This window comes from Heterodontus francisci, chromosome 28, assembly GCF_036365525.1.
Source record: "Heterodontus francisci isolate sHetFra1 chromosome 28, sHetFra1.hap1, whole genome shotgun sequence".
Classification (NCBI taxonomy): Eukaryota; Metazoa; Chordata; class Chondrichthyes; order Heterodontiformes; family Heterodontidae; genus Heterodontus; species Heterodontus francisci.
Genome location: NC_090398.1, coordinates 3,237,574 through 3,263,403, shown reverse-complemented (window position 1 = coordinate 3,263,403; position 25,830 = coordinate 3,237,574). Strand labels below are relative to the sequence as shown.

At 47.8% G+C, this 25,830-nt stretch overlaps 1 protein-coding gene across 1 annotated transcript in view; it reads left to right on the top strand.

The window, feature by feature from the left end:
* LOC137385079 (equilibrative nucleobase transporter 1-like) overlaps window positions 1–25,830 on the top strand; it is a 97,261-nt gene that overhangs the window by 54,033 nt on the left and 17,398 nt on the right. The window contains exons 4-5 of the mRNA XM_068059823.1: window positions 21,512–21,711; window positions 23,120–23,287. Coding sequence (XP_067915924.1) covers window positions 21,512–21,711; window positions 23,120–23,287 — 368 coding nt within the window. The remainder of the gene's footprint in view (window positions 1–21,511; window positions 21,712–23,119; window positions 23,288–25,830) is intronic.

Sequence of the window (25,830 nt, the reverse complement as noted above, 5' to 3'; positions counted from 1 at the left end):
GATAGAATAACAGATACTCGGGAGTGAGTTGCAGCCTGGAATCTAATCGAGGGGTTCGGGGGGTTTATATATAGAATAACAGATACCCGGGAATGAGTTCCAGGCTGGAATCTAATCGAGGGGTTCGGGTGGTTTATATATAGAATAACGGATACCCGGGAGTGAGTTGCAGACTGGAATCTAATCGAAGGGTTCGGGGGGGTTATATATAGAATAACAGATACCCGGGAGTGAGTTACAGACTGGAATCTAATCGAGGGGTTCGGGGGGTTTATATATAGAATAACAGATACCCAGGAGTGAGTTACAGACTGGAATCTAATCGAGGGGTACGGGGGGTTTATATATAGAATAACAGATACCCGGGAGTGAGTTACAGAGTGGAATCTAATCGAGGGGTTCGGGGGGGATTTATATATAGAATAACAGATACTCGGGAGTGAGTTACAGACTAGAATCTAATCGAGGGGTTCGGGGGGTTTATATATAGAATAACAGATACCCGGGAGTGAGTTACAGAGTGGAATCTAATCGAGGGGTTCGGGGGGTTTATATATAGAATAACAGATACCCGGGAGTGAGTTACAGAGTGGAATCTAATCGAGGGGTTCGGGGGGTTTATATATAGAATAACAGATACCCGGGAGTGAGTTACAGAGTGGAATCTAATCGAGGGGTTCGGGGGGTTTATATATAGAATAACAGATACCCGGGAGTGAGTTACAGACTGGATTCTAATCGAGGGGTACGGGGGGTTTATATATAGAATAACAGATACCCGGGAGTGAGTTACAGACTGGAAGCTAATCGAGGGGTTCGGGGGGTTTATATATTGAATAACAGATGCCCGAGAGTGAGTTACAGACTGGAAGCTAATCGAGGGGTTCGGGGGGTTTATATGTAGAATAACAGATGCCCGAGAGTGAGTTACAGACTGGAAGCTAATCGAGGGGTTCTGGTGGTTTATATATAGAATAACAGATACCCGGGAGTGAGTTACAGACTGGAAGCTAATCGAGGGGTTCTGGTGGTTTATATATAGAATAACAGATACCCGGGAGTGAGTTGCAGACTGGAATCTAATCGAGGGGTTCGGGGGGTTTATATGTAGAATAACAGATACCCGGGAGTGAGTTACAGACTGGAATCTAATCGAGGGGTTCGGGGGGTTTATATGTAGAATAACAGATACCCGGGAGTGAGTTACAGACTGGAATCTAATCGAGGGGTTCGGGGGGTTTATATGTAGAATAACAGATACCCGGGAGTGAGTTACAGACTGGAATCTAATCGAGGGGTTCGGGGGGTTTATATATAGAATAACAGATACCCGGGAGTGAGTTACAGACTGGAATCTAATCGAGGGGTTCGGGGGGTTTATATATAGAATAACAGATACCCGGGAGTGAGTTACAGACTGGAATCTAATCGAGGGGTTCGGGGGGTTTATATATTGAATAACAGATGCCCGAGAGTGAGTTACAGACTGGAATCTAATCGAGGGGTTCGGGGGGTTTATATGTAGAATAACAGATACCCGGGAGTGAGTTACAGACTGGAATCTAATCGAGGGGTTCGGGGGGTTTATATATAGAATAACAGATACCCGGGAGTGAGTTACAGACTGGAATCTAATCGAGGGGTTCGGGGGGTTTATATATAGAATAACAGATACCCGGGAGTGAGTTACAGACTGGAATCTAATCGAGGGGTTCGGGGGGTTTATATATTGAATAACAGATGCCCGAGAGTGAGTTACAGACTAGAAGCTAATCGAGGGGTTCGGGGGGTTTATATGTAGAATAACAGATACCCGGGAGTGAGTTACAGACTGGAATCTAATCGAGGGGTACGGGGGGTTTATATATAGAATAACAGATACCCGGGAGTGAGTTACAGAGTGGAATCTAATCGAGGGGTTCGGGGGGGATTTATATATAGAATAACAGATACTCGGGAGTGAGTTACAGACTAGAATCTAATCGAGGGGTTCGGGGGGTTTATATATAGAATAACAGATACCCGGGAGTGAGTTACAGAGTGGAATCTAATCGAGGGGTTCGGGGGGTTTATATATAGAATAACAGATACCCGGGAGTGAGTTACAGAGTGGAATCTAATCGAGGGGTTCGGGGGGTTTATATATAGAATAACAGATACCCGGGAGTGAGTTACAGAGTGGAATCTAATCGAGGGGTTCGGGGGGTTTATATATAGAATAACAGATACCCGGGAGTGAGTTACAGACTGGATTCTAATCGAGGGGTACGGGGGGTTTATATATAGAATAACAGATACCCGGGAGTGAGTTACAGACTGGAAGCTAATCGAGGGGTTCGGGGGGTTTATATATTGAATAACAGATGCCCGAGAGTGAGTTACAGACTGGAAGCTAATCGAGGGGTTCGGGGGGTTTATATGTAGAATAACAGATGCCCGAGAGTGAGTTACAGACTGGAAGCTAATCGAGGGGTTCTGGTGGTTTATATATAGAATAACAGATACCCGGGAGTGAGTTACAGACTGGAAGCTAATCGAGGGGTTCTGGTGGTTTATATATAGAATAACAGATACCCGGGAGTGAGTTGCAGACTGGAATCTAATCGAGGGGTTCGGGGGGTTTATAGATAGAATAACAGATACTCGGGAGTGAGTTGCAGACTGGAATCTAATCGAGGGGTTCGGGTGGTTTATATATAGAATAACGGATACCCGGGAGTGAGTTGCAGACTGGAATCTAATCGAGGGGTTCGGGGGGTTTATATATAGAATAACAGATACCCGGGAGTGAGTTACAGACTGGAATCTAATCGAGGGGTTCGGGGGGTTTATATATAGAATAACAGATACCCGGGAGTGAGTTACAGACTGGAATCTAATCGAGGGGTTCGGGGGGTTTATATATTGAATAACAGATGCCCGAGAGTGAGTTACAGACTAGAAGCTAATCGAGGGGTTCGGGGGGTTTATATGTAGAATAACAGATGCCCGAGAGTGAGTTACAGACTGGAATCTAATCGAGGGGTTCGGGGGGTTTATATGTAGAATAACAGATACCCGGGAGTGAGTTACAGACTGGAATCTAATCGAGGGGTTCGGGGGGTTTATATATAGAATAACAGATACCCGGGAGTGAGTTACAGACTGGAATCTAATCGAGGGGTACGGGGGGTTTATATATAGAATAACAGATACCCGGGAGTGAGTTACAGACTGGAATCTAATCGAGGGGTTCGGGGGGTTTATATATTGAATAACAGATGCCCGAGAGTGAGTTACAGACTAGAAGCTAATCGAGGGGTTCGGGGGGTTTATATGTAGAATAACAGATACCCGGGAGTGAGTTACAGACTGGAATCTAATCGAGGGGTTCGGGGGGTTTATATATAGAATAACAGATACCCGGGAGTGAGTTACAGACTGGAATCTAATCGAGGGGTTCGGGGGGTTTATATATAGAATAACAGATACCCGGGAGTGAGTTACAGACTGGAATCTAATCGAGGGGTTCGGGGGGTTTATATATAGAATAACAGATACCCGAGAGTGAGTTACAGACTGGAAGCTAATCGAGGGGTTCGGGGGGTTTATATATAGAATAACAGATGCCCGAGAGTGAGTTACAGACTGGAATCTAATCGAGGGGTTCGGGGGGTTTATATATTGAATAACAGATGCCCGAGAGTGAGTTACAGACTAGAAGCTAATCGAGGGGTTCGGGGGGTTTATATGTAGAATAACAGATGCCCGAGAGTGAGTTACAGACTGGAATCTAATCGAGGGGTTCGGGGGGTTTATATGTAGAATAACAGATACCCGGGAGTGAGTTACAGACTGGAATCTAATCGATGGGTTCGGGGGGTTTATATATAGAATAACAGATACCCGGGAGTGAGTTACAGACTGGAATCTAATCGAGGGGTTCGGGGGGTTTATATATAGAATAACAGATACCAGGGAGTGAGTTACAGACTGGAAGCTAATCGAGGGGTTCTGGTGGTTTATATATAGAATAACAGATACCCGGGAGTGAGTTACAGACTGGAATCTAATCGAGGGGTACGGGGGGTTTATATATTGAATAACAGATGCCCGAGAGTGAGTTACAGACTAGAAGCTAATCGAGGGGTTCGGGGGGTTTATATGTAGAATAACAGATGCCCGAGAGTGAGTTACAGACTGGAATCTAATCGAGGGGTTCGGGGGGTTGATATGTAGAATAACAGATGCCCGAGAGTGAGTTACAGACTGGAAGCTAATCGAGGGGTTCGGGGGGTTTATATGTAGAATAACAGATACCCGGGAGTGAGTTACAGACTGGAAGCTAATCGAGGGGTTCGGGGGGTTTATATGTAGAATAACAGATACCCGGGAGTGAGTTACAGACTGGAAGCTAATCGAGGGGTTCGGGGGGTTTATATGTAGAATAACAGATACCCGGGAGTGAGTTGCAGACTGGAATCTAATCGAGGGGTTCGGGGGGTTGATATGTAGAATAACAGATACCCGGGAGTGAGTTACAGACTGGAATCTAATCGAGGGGTTCGGGGGGTTGATATGTAGAATAACAGATGCCCGAGAGTGAGTTACAGACTGGAAGCTAATCGAGGGGTTCTGGTGGTTTATATATAGAATAACAGATACCCGGGAGTGAGTTACAGACTGGAATCTAATCGAGGGGTTCGGGGGGTTTATAGATAGAATAACAGATACTCGGGAGTGAGTTGCAGACTGGAATCTAATCGAGGGGTTCGGGTGGTTTATATATAGAATAACGGATACCCGGGAGTGAGTTGCAGACTGGAATCTAATCGAAGGTTTCGGGGGGGTTATATATAGAATAACAGATACCCGGGAGTGAGTTACAGACTGGAATCTAATCGAGGGGTTCGGGGGGTTTATATATAGAATAACAGATACCCAGGAGTGAGTTACAGACTGGAATCTAATCGAGGGGGACGGGGGGTTTATATATAGAATAACAGATACCCGGGAGTGAGTTACAGAGTGGAATCTAATCGAGGGGTTCGGGGGATTTATATATAGAATAACAGATACTCGGGAGTGAGTTACAGACTAGAATCTAATCGAGGGGTTCGGGGGGTTTATATATAGAATAACAGATACCCGGGAGTGAGTTACAGAGTGGAATCTAATCGAGGGGTTCGGGGGGTTTATATATAGAATAACAGATTCACGGGAGTGAGTTGCAGACTGGAATCTAATCGAGGGGTTCGGGGGGTTTATATATAGAATAACAGATACCCGGGAGTGAGTTACAGACTGGATTCTAATCGAGGGGTACGGGGGGTTCATATATAGAATAACAGATACCCGGGAGTGAGTTACAGACTGGAATCTAATCGAGGGGTACGGGGGGTTTATATATAGAATAACAGATAACCGAGAGTGAGTTACAGACTGGAATCTAATCGAGGGGTACGGGGGGTTTATATATAGAATAACAGATAACCGAGAGTGAGTTACAGACTGGAATCTAATCGAGGGGTTCGGGGGGTTTATATATAGAATAACAGAGACCCAGGAGTGAGTTACAGACTGGAATCTAATCGAGGGGTACGGGGGGTTTATATATAGAATAACAGATACCCGGGAGTGAGTTACAGAGTGGAATCTAATCGAGGGGTTCGGGGGATTTATATATAGAATAACAGATACTCGGGAGTGAGTTACAGACTAGAATCTAATCGAGGGGTTCGGGGGGTTTATATATAGAATAACAGATACCCGGGAGTGAGTTACAGAGTGGAATCTAATCGAGGGGTTCGGGGGGTTTATATATAGAATAACAGATACCCGGGAGTGAGTTACAGAGTGGAATCTAATCGAGGGGTTCGGGGGGTTTATATATAGAATAACAGATACCCGGGAGTGAGTTACAGAGTGGAATCTAATCGAGGGGTTCGGGGGGTTTATATATAGAATAACAGATACCCGGGAGTGAGTTACAGACTGGATTCTAATCGAGGGGTACGGGGGGTTTATATATAGAATAACAGATACCCGGGAGTGAGTTACAGACTGGAAGCTAATCGAGGGGTTCGGGGGGTTTATATGTAGAATAACAGATGCCCGAGAGTGAGTTACAGACTGGAAGCTAATCGAGGGGTTCTGGTGGTTTATATATAGAATAACAGATACCCGGGAGTGAGTTACAGACTGGAAGCTAATCGAGGGGTTCTGGTGGTTTATATATAGAATAACAGATACCCGGGAGTGAGTTGCAGACTGGAATCTAATCGAGGGGTTCGGGGGGTTTATAGATAGAATAACAGATACTCGGGAGTGAGTTGCAGACTGGAATCTAATCGAGGGGTTCGGGTGGTTTATATATAGAATAACGGATACCCGGGAGTGAGTTGCAGACTGGAATCTAATCGAGGGGTTCGGGGGGTTTATATATAGAATAACAGATACCCAGGAGTGAGTTACAGACTGGAATCTAATCGAGGGGTTCGGGGGGTTTATATATAGAATAACAGATACCCGGGAGTGAGTTACAGACTGGAATCTAATCGAGGGGTTCGGGGGGTTTATATATTGAATAACAGATGCCCGAGAGTGAGTTACAGACTGGAATCTAATCGAGGGGTTCGGGGGGTTTATATATTGAATAACAGATGCCCGAGAGTGAGTTACAGAGTGGAATCTAATCGAGGGGTTCGGGGGGTTTATATATAGAATAACAGATACCCAGGAGTGAGTTACAGACTGGAATCTAATCGAGGGGTTCGGGGGGTTTATATGTAGAATAACAGATGCCCGAGAGTGAGTTACAGACTGGAATCTAATCGAGGGGTTCGGGGGGTTTATATGTAGAATAACAGATACCCGGGAGTGAGTTACAGACTGGAATCTAATCGAGGGGTTCGGGGGGTTTATATATAGAATAACAGATACCCGGGAGTGAGTTACAGACTGGAATCTAATCGAGGGGTTCGGGGGGTTTATATATAGAATAACAGATACCCGGGAGTGAGTTACAGACTGGAATCTAATCGAGGGGTTCGGGGGGTTTATATATTGAATAACAGATGCCCGAGAGTGAGTTACAGACTAGAAGCTAATCGAGGGGTTCGGGGGGTTTATATGTAGAATAACAGATACCCGGGAGTGAGTTACAGACTGGAATCTAATCGAGGGGTTCGGGGGGTTTATATATAGAATAACAGATACCCGGGAGTGAGTTACAGACTGGAATCTAATCGAGGGGTTCGGGGGGTTTATATATAGAATAACAGATACCCGGGAGTGAGTTACAGACTGGAATCTAATCGAGGGGTTCGGGGGGTTTATATATTGAATAACAGATGCCCGAGAGTGAGTTACAGACTAGAAGCTAATCGAGGGGTTCGGGGGATTTATATGTAGAATAACAGATACCCGGGAGTGAGTTACAGACTGGAATCTAATCGAGGGGTTCGGGGGGTTTATATATAGAATAACAGATACCCGGGAGTGAGTTGCAGACTGGAATCTAATCGAGGGGTTCGGGGGGTTTATATATAGAATAACAGATACCCGGGAGTGAGTTACAGACTGGAATCTAATCGAGGGGTTCGGGGGGTTTATATATAGAATAACAGATACCCGGGAGTGAGTTACAGACTGGAATCTAATCGAGGGGTTCGGGGGGTTTATATATTGAATAACAGATGCCCGAGAGTGAGTTACAGACTAGAAGCTAATCGAGGGGTTCGGGGGGTTTATATGTAGAATAACAGATGCCCGAGAGTGAGTTACAGACTGGAATCTAATCGAGGGGTTCGGGGGGTTTATATGTAGAATAACAGATACCCGGGAGTGAGTTACAGACTGGAATCTAATCGAGGGGTTCGGGGGGTTTATATGTAGAATAACAGATACCTGGGAGTGAGTTACAGACTGGAATCTAATCGAGGGGTTCGGGTGGTTTATATATAGAATAACAGATACCCGGGAGTGAGTTACAGACTGGAATCTAATCGAGGGGTTCGGGGGGTTTATATATTGAATAACAGATGCCCGAGAGTGAGTTACAGACTAGAAGCTAATCGAGGGGTTCGGGGGGTTTATATGTAGAATAACAGATGCCCGAGAGTGAGTTACAGGCTGGAATCTAATCGAGGGGTTCGGGGGGTTTATATATAGAATAACAGATACCCGGGAGTGAGTTACAGACTGGAGTCTAATCGAGGGGTTCGGGGGGGTTATATATGGAATAACAGATACCCGGGAGTGAGTTACAGACTGGAATCTAATCGAGGGGTTCGGGGGGTTTATATATTGAATAACAGATGCCCGAGAGTGAGTTACAGACTAGAAGCTAATCGAGGGGTTCGGGGGGTTTATATGTAGAATAACAGATGCCCGAGAGTGAGTTACAGACTGGAGTCTAATCGAGGGGTTCGGGGGGGTTATATATGGAATAACAGATACCCGGGAGTGAGTTACAGACTGGAATCTAATCGAGGGGTTCGGGGAGTTTATATGTAGAATAACAGATACCCGGGAGTGAGTTACAGACTGGAATCTAATCGAGGGGTTCGGGGGGTTTATATATAGAATAACAGATACCCGGGAGTGAGTTACAGACTGGAATCTAATCGAGGGGTTCGGGGGGTTTATATATTGAATAACAGATACCCGGGAGTGAGTTACAGACTGGAAGCTAATCGAGGGGTTCTGGTGGTTTATATATAGAATAACAGATACCCGGGAGTGAGTTACAGACTGGAAGCTAATCGAGGGGTTCTGGTGGTTTATATATAGAATAACAGATACCCGGGAGTGAGTTACAGACTGGAATCTAATCGAGGGGTACGGGGGGTTTATATATTGAATAACAGATGCCCGAGAGTGAGTTACAGACTAGAAGCTAATCGAGGGGTTCGGGGGGTTTATATGTAGAATAACAGATGCCCGAGAGTGAGTTACAGACTGGAATCTAATCGAGGGGTTCGGGGGGTTTATATGTAGAATAACAGATGCCCGGGAGTGAGTTACAGACTGGAATCTAATCGAGGGGTTCTGGTGGTTTATATATAGAATAACAGATACCCGGGAGTGAGTTACAGACTGGAATCTAATCGAGGGGTTCGGGGGGTTTATAGATAGAATAACAGATACTCGGGAGTGAGTTGCAGACTGGAATCTAATCGAGGGTTTCGGGTGGTTTATATATAGAATAACGGATACCCGGGAGTGAGTTGCAGACTGGAATCTAATCGAAGGGTTCGGGGGGGTTATATATAGAATAACAGATACCCGGGAGTGAGTTACAGACTGGAATCTAATCGAGGGGTTCGGGGGGTTTATATATAGAATAACAGATAACCGAGAGTGAGTTACAGACTAGAATCTAATCGAGGGGTTCGGGGGGTTTATATATAGAATAACAGATACCCGGGAGTGAGTTACAGAGTGGAATCTAATCGAGGGGTTCGGGGGGTTTATATATAGAATAACAGATTCACGGGAGTGAGTTGCAGACTGGAATCTAATCGAGGGGTTCGGGGGGTTTATATATAGAATAACAGATACCCGGGAGTGAGTTACAGACTGGATTCTAATCGAGGGGTACGGGGGGTTCATATATAGAATAACAGATACCCGGGAGTGAGTTACAGACTGGAATCTAATCGAGGGGTACGGGGGGTTTATATATAGAATAACAGATAACCGAGAGTGAGTTACAGACTGGAATCTAATCGAGGGGTACGGGGGGTTTATATATAGAATAACAGATAACCGAGAGTGAGTTACAGACTGGAATCTAATCGAGGGGTACGGGGGGTTTATATATAGAATAACAGATAACCGAGAGTGAGTTACAGACTGGAATCTAATCGAGGGGTACGGGGGGTTTATATATAGAATAACAGATACCCGAGAGTGAGTTACAGACTGGAATCTAATCGAGGGGTTCGGGTGGTTTATATATAGAATAACAGATACCCGGGAGTGAGGTACAGACTGGAATCTAATCGAAGGGTTCGGGGGGGTTATATATAGAATAACAGATACCCGGGAGTGAGTTGCAGACTGGAATCTAATCGAGGGGTTCGGGGGGTTTCTATATAGAATAACAGATACTCGGGAGTGAGTTACAGACTGGAATCTAATCGAGGGGTTCGGGGCGTTTATATATAGAATAACAGATACCCGGGAGTGAGTTACAGGCTGGAATCTAATCGAGGGGTTCTGGGGGTTTATATATAGAATAACAGATACCCGGGAGTGAGTTACAGACTGGAATCTAATCGAGGGGTACGGGGGGTTTATAGATAGAATAACAGATACCCGGGAGTGAGTTGCAGAGTGGAATCTAATCGAGGGGTTCGGGGGATTTATATATAGAATAACAGATACTCGGGAGTGAGTTACAGACTGGAATCTAATCGAGGGGTTCGGGGGGTTTATATATAGAATAACAGATACCCGGGAGTGAGTTACAGACTGGAATCTAATCGAGGGGTTCGGGGAGTTTATATATAGAATAACAGATTCACGGGTGTGAGTTACAGACTGGAATCTAATCGAGGGGTTCGGGGGGTTTATGTATGGAATAACAGATACCCGAGAGTGAGTTACAGACTGGAAGCTAATCGAGAGGTTCGGGGGGTTTATATATAGAATAACAGATACCCGGGAGTGAGTTACAGACTGGAATCTAATCGAGGGGTTCGGGGGGGTTATATATAGAATAACAGATACCCGGGAGTGAGTTACAGATTGGAATCTAATCGAGGGGTTCGGGGGGTTTATATATAGAATAACAGATAACCGGGAGTGAGTTACAGACTGGAATCTAATCGAGGGGTTCGGGGGGTTTATATATAGAATAACAGATACCCGGGAATGAGTTACAGACTAGAATCTAATCGAGGGGTTCGGGGGGTTTATATATAGAATAACAGATTCACGGGAGTGAGTTACAGACTGGAATCTAATCGAGGGGTTTGGGGGGTTTATATATAGAATAACAGATACCCGGGAGTGAGTTACAGACTGGAAGCTAATCGAGGGGTTCGGGGTGTTTATATATAGAATAACAGATACCCGGGAGTGAGTTACAGACTGGAATCTAATCGAGGGGTTCGGGGTGTTTATATATAGAATAACAGATACCCGGGAGTGAGTTACAGACTGGAATCTAATCGAGGGGTTCGGGTTGTTTATATATAGAATAACAGATACCCGGGAGTGAGTTACAGACTGGAATCTAATCGAGGGGTTCGGGGGGTTTATATATAGAATAACAGATACCCGGGAGTGAGTTACAGACTGGAATCTAATCGAGGGGTTCGGGGGGTCTATATATTGAATAACAGATGCCCGAGAGTGAGTTACAGACTGGAAGCTAATCGAGGGGTTCGGGGGGTTTATATGTAGAATAACAGATGCCCGAGAGTGAGTTACAGACTGGAATCTAATCGAGGGGTTCGGGGGGTTTATATATTGAATAACAGATGCCCGAGAGTGAGTTACAGACTGGAAGCTAATCGAGGGGTTCGGGGGGTTTATATGTAGAATAATAGATACCCGGGAGTGAGTTACAGACTGGAAGCTAATCGAGGGGTTCGGGGTGTTTATATATAGAATAACAGATACCCGGGAGTGAGTTACAGACTGGAATCTAATCGAGGGGTTCGGGGTGTTTATATATAGAATAACAGATACCCGAGAGTGAGTTACAGACTGGAATCGAATCGAGGGGTTCGGGTTGTTTATATATAGAATAACAGATACCCGGGAGTGAGTTACAGACTGGAATCTAATCGAGGGGTTCGGGGGGTTTATATATAGAATAACAGATACCTGGGAGTGAGTTACAGACTGGAATCTAATCGAGGGGTTCGGGTGGTTTATATATAGAATAACAGATACCCGGGAGTGATTTACAGACTGGAATCTAATAGAGGGGTTCGGGGGGTTTATATATAGAATAACGGATACCCGGGAGTGAGTTACAGGCTGGAATCTAATCGAGGGGTTCGGGGGGTTTATATATAGAATAACAGATACCCGAGAGTGAGTTACAGACTGGAATCTAATAGAGGGGTTCTCGGGGTTTATATATAGAATAACGGATACCCGGGAGTGAGTTACAGACTGGAATCTAATCGAGGGGTTCGGGGGGTTTATAGATAGTATAACAGATACCCGGGAGTGAGTTACAGACTGGAATCTAATCGAGGGGTTCGGGGGGTTTATATATAGAATAACAGATACCCGGGAGTGAGTTACTGACTGGAAGCTAATCGAGGGGTTCGGGGGGTTTATATATTGAATAACAGATGCCCAAGAGTGAGTTACAGACTGGAAGCTAATCGAGGGGTTCGGGGGGTTTATATGTAGAATAACAGATGCCCGAGAGTGAGTTACAGACTGGAATCTAATCGAGGGGTTCGGGGGGTTTATATGTAGAATAACATGCCCGAGAGTGAGTTACAGACTGGAAGCTAATCGAGGGGTTCTGGTGGTTTATATATAGAATAACAGATACCCGGGAGTGAGTTACAGACTGGAAGCTAATCGAGGGGTTCTGGTGGTTTATATATAGAATAACAGATACCCGGGAGTGAGTTACAGACTGGAATCTAATCGAGGGGTTCGGGGGGTTTATATATTGAATAACAGATACCCGGGAGTGAGTTACAGACTGGAATTTAATCGAGGGGTTCAGGGGGTTTATATATAGAATAACAGATACCCGAGAGTGAGTTACAGACTGGAAGCTAATCGAGGGGTTCGGGGGGTTTATATGTAGAATAACAGATGCCCGAGAGTGAGTTACAGACTGGAAGCTAATCGAGGGGTTCTGGTGGTTTATATATAGAATAACAGATACCCGGGAGTGAGTTACAGACTGGAATCTAATCGAGGGGTTCGGGGTGATTATGTATAGAATAACAGATACCCGGGAGTGAGTTGCAGACTGGAATCTAATCGAGGGGTTCGGGGGGTTTATAGATAGAATAACAGATACTCGGGAGTGAGTTGCAGCCTGGAATCTAATCGAGGGGTTCGGGGGGTTTATATATAGAATAACAGATACCCGGGAGTGAGTTCCAGGCTGGAATCTAATCGAGGGGTTCGGGTGGTTTATATATAGAATAACGGATACCCGGGAGTGAGTTGCAGACTGGAATCTAATCGAAGGGTTCGGGGGGGTTATATATAGAATAACAGATACCCGGGAGTGAGTTACAGACTGGAATCTAATCGAGGGGTTCGGGGGGTTTATATATAGAATAACAGATACCCAGGAGTGAGTTACAGACTGGAATCTAATCGAGGGGTACGGGGGGTTTATATATAGAATAACAGATACCCGGGAGTGAGTTACAGAGTGGAATCTAATCGAGGGGTTCGGGGGATTTATATATAGAATAACAGATACTCGGGAGTGAGTTACAGACTAGAATCTAATCGAGGGGTTCGGGGGGTTTATATATAGAATAACAGATACCCGGGAGTGAGTTACAGAGTGGAATCTAATCGAGGGGTTCGGGGGGTTTATATATAGAATAACAGATGCACGGGAGTGAGTTGCAGACTGGAATCTAATCGAGGGGTTCGGGGGGTTTATATATAGAATAACAGATACCCGGGAGTGAGTTACAGACTGGATTCTAATTGAGGGGTACGGGGGGTTCATATATAGAATAACAGATACCCGGGAGTGAGTTACAGACTGGAATCTAATCGAGGGGTACGGGAGGTTTATATATAGAATAACAGATAACCGAGAGTGAGTTACAGACTGGAATCTAATCGAGGGGTACGGGGGGTTTATATATAGAATAACAGATAACCGAGAGTGAGTTACAGACTGGAATCTAATCGAGGGGTACGGGGGGTTTATATATAGAATAACAGATACCCGAGAGTGAGTTACAGACTGGAATCTAATCGAGGGGTTCGGGTGGTTTATATATAGAATAACAGATACCCGGGAGTGAGTTACAGACTGGAATCTAATCGAAGGGTTCGGGGGGGTTATATATAGAATAACAGATACCCGGGAGTGAGTTGCAGACTGGAATCTAATCGAGGGGTTCGGGGGGTTTCTATATAGAATAACAGATACTCGGGAGTGAGTTACAGACTGGAATCTAATCGAGGGGTTCGGGGGGTTTATATATAGAATAACAGATACCCGGGAGTGAGTTACAGGCTGAAATCTAATCGAGGGGTTCTGGGGGTTTATATATAGAATAACAGATACCCGGGAGTGAGTTACAGACTGGAATCTAATCGAGGGGTTCGGGGGGTTTATATATAGAATAACAGATACCCGGGAGTGAGTTACAGACTGGAATCTAATAGAGGGGTTCTCGGGGTTTATATATAGAATAACGGATACCCGGGAGTGAGTTACAGACTGGAATCTAATAGAGGGGTTCTCGGGGTTTATATATAGAATAACAGATACCCGGGAGTGAGTTACAGACTGGAAGACAAACGAGGGGTTCGGGGGGTTTATATATAGAATAACAGATACCCGAGAGTGAGTTACAGACTGGAATCTAATCGAGGGGTTCGGGGGGTTTATATATAGAATAACAGATACCCGGGAGTGAGTTACAGACTGGAAGCTAATCGAGGGGTTCGGGGGGTTTATATATTGAATAACAGATGCCCGAGAGTGAGTTACAGACTGGAAGCTAATCGAGGGGTTCGGGGGGTTTATATGTAGAATAACAAATGCCCGAGAGTGAGTTACAGACTGGAATCTAATCGAGGGGTTCGGGGGGTTTATATGTAGAATAACATGCCCGAGAGTGAGTTACAGACTGGAAGCTAATCGAGGGGTTCTGGTGGTTTATATATAGAATAACAGATACCCGGGAGTGAGTTACAGACTGGAAGCTAATCGAGGGGTTCTGGTGGTTTATATATAGAATAACAGATACCCGGGAGTGAGTTACAGACTGGAATCTAATCGAGGGGTTCGGGGGGTTTATATATTGAATAACAGATGCCCGAGAGTGAGTTACAGACTGGAAGCTAATCGAGGGGTTCGGGGGGTTTATATGTAGAATAACAGATGCCCGAGAGTGAGTTACAGACTGGAATCTAATCGAGGGGTTCGGGGGGTTTATATGTAGAATAACAGATGCCCGAGAGTGAGTTACAGACTGGAAGCTAATCGAGGGGTTCGGGGGGTTTATAGATAGAATAACAGATACTCGGGAGTGAGTTGCAGACTGGAATCTAATCGAAGGGTTCGGGGGGTTTATATATAGAATAACAGATACCCGGGAGTGAGTTCCAGGCTGGAATCTAATCGAGGGGTTCGGGTGGTTTATATATAGAATAACGGATACCCGGGAGTGAGTTGCAGACTGGAATCTAATCGAAGGGTTCGGGGGGGTTATATATAGAATAACAGATACCCGGGAGTGAGTTACAGACTGGAATCTAATCGAGGGGTTCGGGGGGTTTATATATAGAATAACAGATACCCAGGAGTGAGTTACAGACTGGAATCTAATCGAGGTGTACGGGGGGTTTATATATAGAATAACAGATACCCGGAAGTGAGTTACAGAGTGGAATCTAATCGAGGGGTTCGGGGGATTTATATATAGAATAACAGATACTCGGGAGTGAGTTACAGACTAGAATCTAATCGAGGGGTTCGGGGGGTTTATATATAGAATAACAGATACCCGGGAGTGAGTTACAGAGTGGAATCTAATCGAGGGGTTCGGGGGGTTTATATATAGAATAACAGATTCACGGGAGTGAGTTGCAGACTGGAATCTAATCGAGGGGTTCGGGGGGTTTATATATAGAATAACAGATACCCGGGAGTGAGTTACAGAGTGGAATCTAATCGAGGGGTTCGGGGGGTTTATATATAGAATAACAGATTCACGGGAGTGAGTTACAGACTAGAATCTAATCGAGGGGTTCGGGGGGTTTATATATAGAATAACAGATACCCGGGAGTGAGTTACAGAGTGGAATCTAATCGAGGGGTTCGGGGGGTTTATATATAGAATAACAGATTCACGGGAGTGAGTTGCAGACTGGAATCTAATCGAGGGGTTCGGGGGGTTTATATATAGAATAACAGATACCCGGGAGTGAGTTACAGACTGGATTCTAATCGAGGGGTACGGGGGGTTCATATATAGAATAACAGATACCCGGGAGTGAGTTACAGACTGGAATCTAATCGAGGGGTACGGGGGGTTTATATATAGAATAACAGATAACCGAGAGTGAGTTACAGACTGGAATCTAATCGAGGGGTACGGGGGGTTTATATATAGAATAACAGATAACCGAGAGTGAGTTACAGACTGGAATCTAATCGAGGGGTACGGGGGGTTTATATATAGAATAACAGATACCCGAGAGTGAGTTACAGACTGGAATCTAATCGAGGGGTACGGGGGGTTTATATATAGAATAACAGATACCCGAGAGTGAGTTACAGACTGGAATCTAATCGAGGGGTTCGGGTGGTTTATATATAGAATAACAGATACCCGGGAGTGAGTTACAGACTGGAATCTAATCGAAGGGTTCGGGGGGGTTATATATAGAATAACAGATACCCGGGAGTGAGTTGCAGACTGGAATCTAATCGAGGGGTTCGGGGGGTTTCTATATAGAATAACAGATACTCGGGAGTGAGTTACAGACTGGAATCTAATCGAGGGGTTCGGGGGGTTTATATATAGAATAACAGATACCCGGGAGTGAGTTACAGGCTGGAATCTAATCGAGGGGTTCTGGGGGTTTATATATAGAATAACAGATACCCGGAAGTGAGTTACAGAGTGGAATCTAATCGAGGGGTTCGGGGGATTTATATATAGAATAACAGATACTCGGGAGTGAGTTACAGACTAGAATCTAATCGAGGGGTTCGGGGGGTTTATATATAGAATAACAGATACCCGGGAGTGAGTTACAGAGTGGAATCTAATCGAGGGGTTCGGGGGGTTTATATATAGAATAACAGATTCACGGGAGTGAGTTGCAGACTGGAATCTAATCGAGGGGTTCGGGGGGTTTATATATAGAATAACAGATACCCGGGAGTGAGTTACAGAGTGGAATCTAATCGAGGGGTTCGGGGGGTTTATATATAGAATAACAGATTCACGGGAGTGAGTTACAGACTAGAATCTAATCGAGGGGTTCGGGGGGTTTATATATAGAATAACAGATACTCGGGAGTGAGTTACAGACTGGAATCTAATCGAGGGGTTCGGGGGGTTTATATATAGAATAACAGATACCCGGGAGTGAGTTACAGACTGGAATCTAATCGAGGGGTTCGGGGAGTTTATATATAGAATAACAGATACCCGAGAGTGAGTTACAGACTGGAAGCTAATCGAGAGGTTCGGGGGGTTTATATATAGAATAACAGATACCCGGGAGTGAGTTACAGACTGGAATCTAATAGAGGGGTTCGGGGGGTTTATATATAGAATAACAGATAACCGGGAGTGAGTTACAGACTGGAATCTAATCGAGGGGTTCGGGGGGTTTATATATAGAATAACAGATACCCGGGAATGAGTTACAGACTGGAATCTAATCGAGGGGTTCGGGGGGTTTATATATAGAATAACAGATTCACGGGAGTGAGTTACAGACTTGAATCTAATCGAGGGGTTCGGGGGGTTTATATATAGAATAACAGATACCGGGGAGTGAGTTACAGACTGGAAGCTAATCGAGGGGTTCGGGGTGTTTATATATAGAATAACAGATACCCGGGAGTGAGTTACAGACTGGAATCTAATCGAGGGGTTCGGGGTGTTTATATATAGAATAACAGATACCCGAGAGTGAGTTGCAGACTGGAATCTAATCGAGGGGTTCGGGTTGTTTATATATAGAATAACAGATACCCGAGAGTGAGTTACAGACTGGAATCTAATCGAGGGGTTCGGGGGGTTTATATATAGTATAACAGATACCCGGGAGTGAGTTACAGACTGGAAGCCAAATGAGGGGTTCGGGGGGTTTATATATAGAATAACAGATACCCGAGAGTGAGTTACAGACTGGAATCTAATCGAGGGGTTCGGGGGGTTTATATATAGAATAACAGATACCCGGGAGTGATTTACAGACTGGAATCTAATAGAGGGGTTCGGGGGGTTTATATATAGAATAACAGATACCCGGGAGTGAGTTACAGACTGGATTCTAATCGAGGGGTACGGGGGGTTCATATATAGAATAACAGATACCCGGGAGTGAGTTACAGACTGGAATCTAATCGAGGGGTACGGGGGGTTTATATATAGAATAACAGATAACCGAGAGTGAGTTACAGACTGGAATCTAATCGAGGGGTACGGGGGGTTTATATATAGAATAACAGATACCCGAGAGTGAGTTACAGACTGGAATCTAATCGAGGGGTACGGGGGGTTTATATATAGAATAACAGATACCCGAGAGTGAGTTACAGACTGGAATCTAATCGAGGAGTTCGGGTGGTTTATATATAGAATAACAGATACCCGGGAGTGAGTTACAGACTGGAATCTAATCGAAGGGTTCGGGGGGGTTATATATAGAATAACAGATACCCGGGAGTGAGTTGCAGACTGGAATCTAATCGAGGGGTTCGGGGGGTTTCTATATAGAATAACAGATACTCGGGAGTGAGTTACAGACTGGAATCTAATCGAGGGGTTCGGGGGGTTTATATATAGAATAACAGATACCCGGGAGTGAGTTACAGGCTGGAATCTAATCGAGGGGTTCTGGGGGTTTATATATAGAATAACAGATACCCGGGAGTGAGTTACAGACTGGAATCTAATCGAGGGGTACGGGGGTTTATATATAGAATAACAGATACCCGGGAGTGAGTTGCAGAGTGGAATCTAATCGAGGGGTTCGGGGGATTTATATATAGAATAACAGATACTCGGGAGTGAGTTACAGACTGGAATCTAATCGAGGGGTTCGGGGGGTTTATATATAGAATAACAGATACCCGGGAGTGAGTTACAGACTGGAATCTAATCGAGGGGTTCGGGGAGTTTATATATAGAATAACAGATTCACGGGTGTGAGTTACAGACTGGAATCTAATCGAGGGGTTCGGGGGGTTTATGTATGGAATAACAGATACCCGAGAGTGAGTTACAGACTGGAAGCTAATCGAGAGGTTCGGGGGGTTTATATATAGAATAACAGATACCCGGGAGTGAGTTACAGGCTGGAATCTAATCGAGGGGTTCGGGTGGTTTATATATAGAATAACAGATACCCGGGAGTGAGTGACAGACTGGAATCTAATCGAGGGGTTCGGGTGGTTTATATATAGAATAACAGATACCCGGGAGTGAGTGACAGACTGGAATCTAATCGAGGGGTTCGGGTGGTTTATATATAGAATAACAGATACCCGGGAGTGAGTGACAGACTGAATCTAATCGAGGGGTTCGGGGGGTTATATATAGAATAACAGATACCCGGGAGTGAGTTACAGACTGGAATCTAATCGAGGGGTTCGGGGGGTTTATATATAGAATAACAGATACCGGGGAGTGAGTTACAGACTGGAAGCTAATCGAGGGGTTCGGGGTGTTTATATATAGAATAACAGATACCGGGAGTGAGTTACAGACTGGAATCTAATCGAGGGGTTCGGGGTGTTTATATATAGAATAACAGATACCCGAGAGTGAGTTGCAGACTGGAATCTAATCGAGGGGTTCGGGTTGTTTTTATATAGAATAACAGATACCCGAGAGTGAGTTACAGACTGGAATCTAATCGAGGGTTCGGGGGGTTTATATATAGTATAACAGATACCCGGGAGTGAGTTACAGACTGGAAGCCAAATGAGGGGTTCGGGGGGTTTATATATAGAATAACAGATACCCGAGAGTGAGTTACAGACTGGAATCTAATCGAGGGGTTCGGGGGGTTTATATATAGAATAACAGATACCCGGGAGTGATTTGCAGACTGGAATCTAATAGAGGGGTTCGGGGGTTTATATATAGAATAACGGATACCCGGGAGTGAGTTACAGGCTGGAATCTAATCGAGGGGTTCGGGGGTTTATATATAGAATAACAGATACCCGAGAGTGAGTTACAGACTGGAATCTAATAGAGGGGTTCGGGGGGTTTATATATAGAATAACAGATACCCGAGAGTGAGTTACAGACTGGAATCTAATAGAGGGGTTCGGGGGGTTTATATATAGAATAACGGATACCCGGAGTGAGTTACAGACTGGAATCTAATCGAGGGGTTCGGGGGTTTATATATAGAATAACAGATACCCGAGAGTGAGTTACAGACTGGAATCTAATCGAGGGGTTCGGGGGTTTATATATAGAATAACAGATACCCGAGAGTGAGTTACAGACTGGAATCTAATAGAGGGGTTCGGGGGTTTATATATAGAATAACGGATACCCGGGAGTGAGTTACAGACTGGAATCTAATCGAGGGGTTCGGGGGGTTTATAGATAGTATAACAGATACCCGGGAGTGAGTTACAGACTGGAAGCCAAACGAGGGGTTCGGGGGGTTTATATATAAAATAACAGATACCCGAGAGTGAGTTACAGACTGGAATCTAATCGAGGGGTTCGGGGGGTTTATATATAGAATAACAGATACCCGGGAGTGAGTTACAGACTGGAATCTAATCGAGGGGTTCGGGGGGTTTATATATTGAATAACAGATGCCCGAGAGTGAGTTACAGACTGGAAGCTAATCGAGGGGTTCGGGGGGTTTATATGTGGAATAACAGATGCCCGAGAGTGAGTTACAGACTGGAATCTAATCGAGGGGTTCGGGGGGTTTATATGTGGAATAACAGATGCCCGAGAGTGAGTTACAGACTGGAAGCTAATCGAGGGGTTCTGGTGGTTTATATATAGAATAACAGATACCCGGGAGTGAGTTACAGACTGGAAGCTAATCGAGGGGTTCGGGGGGTTTATATATTGAATAACAGATACCCGGGAGTGAGTTACCGACTGGAATCTAATCGAGGGGTTCGGGGGGTTTATATATAGAATAACAGATACCCGGGAGTGAGTTACAGACTGGAAGCTAATCGAGGGGTTCTGGTGGTTTATATATAGAATAACAGATACCCGGGAGTGAGTTACAGACTGGAATCTAATCGAGGGGTTCGGGGGGTTTATATATTGAATAACAGATGCCCGAGAGTGAGTTACAGACTGGAAGCTAATCGAGGGGTTCGGGGGGTTTATATGTAGAATAACAGATGCCCGGGAGTGAGTTACAGACTGGAATCTAATCGAGGGGTTCGGGGGTTTATATGTAGAATAACAGATGCCCGGGAGTGAGTTACAGACTGGAAGCTAATCGAGGGGTTCACATACAGATTATTGTCGAAACAATTCTGTCTCAGTGTGCCAGCCTGTAATTACTGTTAATTACTCCGCTCCAATGAAACCGCTTCCCTTGATCCTGACAATTGAGTGTTGTCTTTTACAAGGAAACTCTCCCTTGTTTGGACAGGGTCAGTTGTGACAAGTTTGGACTGACAACGTCCTCCAGTAAGGAGGAGACTGCAAGCCAGAGGAAGCCTCTGCGAGGCGGAGGAGGGACAGAGGGAGAGACGAGTGAGAGATGGGATGTGACTGAAGGAGACAAAGTAGAGAGACAGGAAATTGCCGAGAAGGTTGATGATGTGACTCCTCAGCTCAAAGGGTCAAAAGGTGAGAACATCTCCCACTCCCCTCCCACTTACCCCACGCCCGACTCCTTCCCCCTCACCCCACCCACTTCCAACTCGCCCTTCCCCCCACCTAGCCCCTTCCTCTCGACCCACCCCTTCCCCCTCGCCCCACCCCTTCCCCCCTTGCCCCACCCCTTCCTCCCTCGCCCCACCCCTTCCTCCCTCGCCCCACCCCTTCCACCACTCCTTCCCCTTCCCCCTCCCCTTCCCCCCTTCCCCTTCCCCCACCCCTTCCCCTTCCCCCCTTCCCCCCTTCCCCTTCCCCCTCCCCCTCACCCCACCCCCCTCCCCACCCCTTCCCCCCTCACCCCACCCCTTCCCCTCACCCCACCCCTTCTCCCTCGCCCCACCCCGACCCCACCCCCCCTCGCCCCACCCCTCCCCCTCACCCCACCCCTTCCCCCTCGCCCCACCCCTTCTCCCTCGCCCCACCCCTTCTCCCTCGCCCCACCCCTTCACCCCTCACCCCACCCCTTCCCCCCCTCGCCCCACCCCTTCCCCCCTCGCCCCACCCCTTTTCGCCCACCCCTTTCCCCCTCGCCGCAACCCCTTTCCCCCTCGCCGCAACCCCTTTCCCCCTCGCCGCAACCCCTTTCCCCCTCGCCCCAACCCTTTCTTCCTCGCCCCAACTCCTTTCCCCCTCGCCCCACCCCTTTCCCCCTCGCCCCTCACCCACTTCACCCTCCTCCCGTTCCCCCTTCCCCCTCCTCCCGTCCCCCTACCCCTGTCCCCCTGCCCCCTCTCCCCTGCCCCCTCTCCCCCTTCCCCCTGCCCCCTCTCCCCTTCCCCCTGCCCCCTCTCCCGCCCCCTTCCTCTCGCCCCACCCCTTCCTCTCACCCCACCCCTTTCCCCCTCGCCCCACCCCTTTCCCCCTCGCCCCTCACCCACTTCCCCCTCGCCCCACCCCTTTCCCCCTCGCCCCTCACCCACTTCACCCTCCTCCCGTCCCCTTCCCCCTCCTCCCGTCCCCCTCCTCCTGTACCCCTGCCCCCTCTCCCCCTGCCCCCTCGCCCCACCCCCTGCCCCCTCGCCCCACCCCTTCCTCTCGCCCCACACCTTTCCCCCCTTGTCCCACCCCCTTCCCCCCTTCCCGCTGCCCCCTCGCCCCACCCCTTCCTCTCGCCCCACACCTTTCCCCCCTTGCCCCACCCCCTTCCCCCGCCCCCTCACCCCACCCCTTCCTCTCGCCCCACCCCTTCCTCTCGCCCCACCCCTTTCCCCCTCGCCCCACCTCCTTTCCCCTTTCCCCCCCACTCCCCACCCCACCCCACCCCTGGCTCCCCACCCCTCCCCCTCCTTGTCCGAGTACTACAACAATTTTTTCCTTTACCTCTGGTCCCACTTCCTGCTCGGTCTAACTCTATGTTTCTCCTCACCTCCCGCCGCAGACTCTGATGGGAACGAGGAGGAGATTCCCTCTTTCAGGAGCTGCATCTTCTCCAAGCTCTTCCTCACCCACCTGCTCTGGCTGTCCATCCTGCAGCTTCGTCACTACCTCTTCATTGGCACGCTGAACCCCATGCTCACCCTTCTCACCAGCGGTGACCCTGGACAAGGTAAGGAGACAGTGCGGAGTCACTGAGTATAGGGGTGTGGGGGGGAGGAGGGAGTGTGGGTTTGAGGGAGTTTGGGGAAGGGGGGAACCTCTCCGCCTCTCCCTCTCCTCCTCTCCCTCTCCTCCTTTCCCTCTCCTCCTCTCCCTCTCCTCCTCCTCCCTCTCCTCCTCCTCCCTCTCCTCCTCTCCATCTCCTCCTCTCCCTCTCCTCCTTTCCCTCTCCTCCTCTCCCTCTCCTCCTCCTCCCTCTCCTCCTCCTCCCTCTCTCCTCTCCCTCTCCTCCTCCTCCCTCTCCTCCTCCTCCCTCTCCTCTCTCCCTCTCCTCCTCTCCATCTCCTCCTCTCCCTCTCCTCCTCTCCTCCCTCTCCTCTCCTCCCTCTCCTCCTCTCCCTCTCCTCCTCTCCCTCTCCTCCTCTCCCTCTCCTCCTCTCCCTCTCCTCCTCCTCCCTCTCCTCCTCCTCCCTCTCCTCCTCTCCCTCTCCTGCTCTCCCTCTCCTCCTCTCCCTCTCCTCCTCTCCCTCTCCTCCTTTCCCTCTCCTCCTACTCCCTCTCCTCCTACTCCTCTCCTCCTCTCCATCTCCTCCCTCTCCTCCTCTCCCTCTCCTCCTCTCCATCTCCTCCCTCTCTCCTCTCCCTCTCCTCCTCTCCCTCTCCTCCTCCTCCCTCTCCTCCTCCTCCCTCTCCTCCTCTCCCTCTCCTCCTCTCCCTCTCCTCCTCTCCCTCTCCTCCTTTCCCTCTCCTCCTACTCCCTCTCCTCCTACTCCCTCTCCTCCTCCTCCCTCTCCTCCTCTCCCTCTCCTCCTCTCCATCTCCTCCCTCTCCTCCTCTCCCTCTCCTCCTCTCCATCTCCTCCTCTCCCTCTCCTCCCTCTCCTCCTCTCCCTCTCCTCCTCTCCATCTCCTCCCTCTCCTCCTCTCCCTCTCCTCCTCCTCCCTCTCCTCCTCCTCCTCTCCTCCTCTCCCTCTCCTCCTCTCCATCTCCTCCCTCTCCTCCTCTCCTCTCCTCCTCTCCATCTCCTCCTCTCCCTCTCCTCCCTCTCCTCCTCTCCCTCTCCTCCTCTCCATCTCCTCCCTCTCCTCCTCTCCCTCTCCTCCTCCTCCCTCTCTTCCTCCTCCCTCTCCTCCTCTCCCTCTCCTCCTCTCCCTCTCCTCCTCTCCCTCTCCTCCTTTCCCTCTCCTCCTTTCCCTCTCCTCCTTTCCCTCTCCTCCTCTCCCTCTCCTCCTACTCCCTCTCCTCCTACTCCCTCTCCTCCTCCTCCCTCTCCTCCTCTCCCTCTCCTCCCTCTCCATCTCCTCCCTCTCCTCCTCTCCCTCTCGTCCTCTCCCTCTCCTCCTCTCCATCTCCTCCCTCTCCTCTCCCTCTCCTCCTCTCCCTCTCCTCCTCTCCCTCTCCTCCTCTCCATCTCCTCCTCTCCCTCTCTCCTTCTCCTCCTCTCCCTCTCCTCCTTTAAGACACTCTGACCGAGCTTTTGGTCCCCTGTTCCGAATATCTCCTATGTGCCTCGGTGTGAAATGTTTGCTGTGTAACGTTCCCTGCAGCATTCTTTGGATGTTTTATTAAGCTCAGGGAATGTGTGTGTCTCCACATCTCTCTATCTGTCTGTGGCTCTGTCCCATGTGTGGCGGGACGGCCCCCTGTTAGGGGAACAGCACTGAGCTCGGACACTCGAAATCCCACTGTCCTCACAGACCCTGTTGTGTGTGACGCGTGTCCCAATTAACACTTCAGAGAAAAGTCACAGAATAACTGAGTAAAATATTGTTCATGTCTAACAGTTTCCTCCTTTCTCCCCCACTCCCTCTGCCCTATCTCTTTCGCCCCCCTCTCTTCGCCCCTCTCTTTCCCCTTCTCTTTCCCCCTTCTCTTTCCCCCTCTCTATCCCCCCTCTCTTTCCCCCTCTCTTTCTCCCCCTCTCTTCCCCCCCTCTCTTCCCCCCTCTCTTCCCCCCTCTCTTTCCCCCCTCTCTTTCCCCCTCTCTTTCCCCCCTCTTCTTTCCCCCCTCTCTTTCCCCTCCTCTCTTTTCCCTCACTCTTTTTCCCCCTCTCTTTCCCCCCCTCTCTTTTCCCCCCTCTCTTTCCCTCCTCTCTATTCCCCTCTCTTTCCCCCCTCTTTCCCCTCTCTCTCTCCATCTCCCCCCCCTCTCTCCATCTCCCCCCCCTCTCTCTCCATCTCCCCCCCCTCTCTCTCCATCTCCCCCTCTCTCTCTCCATCTCCCCTCTCTCTCTCATCTCCCCTCTCTCTCTCCATCTCCCCCTCTCTCTCTCCATCTCCCCCTCTCTCTCTCCATCTCCCCCTCTCTCTCTCCATCTCTCCCCTCTCTCTCTCCATCTCCCCCCTCTTCTCTCCATCTCCCCCTCTCTCTCTCCATCTCCCCCCTCTCTCTCTCCATCTACCCCTCTCTTCTCCATCTACCCCTCTCTCTCTCATCTACCCCCTCTCTCTCTCCATCTCCCCTCTCTCTTTCTCATCTCCCCCCCTTTCATCTCGCCCCTTCTCTCTCATCTCCCCCTCTCTCTCCATCTCCCCTCTCTCTCATCTCCCTCT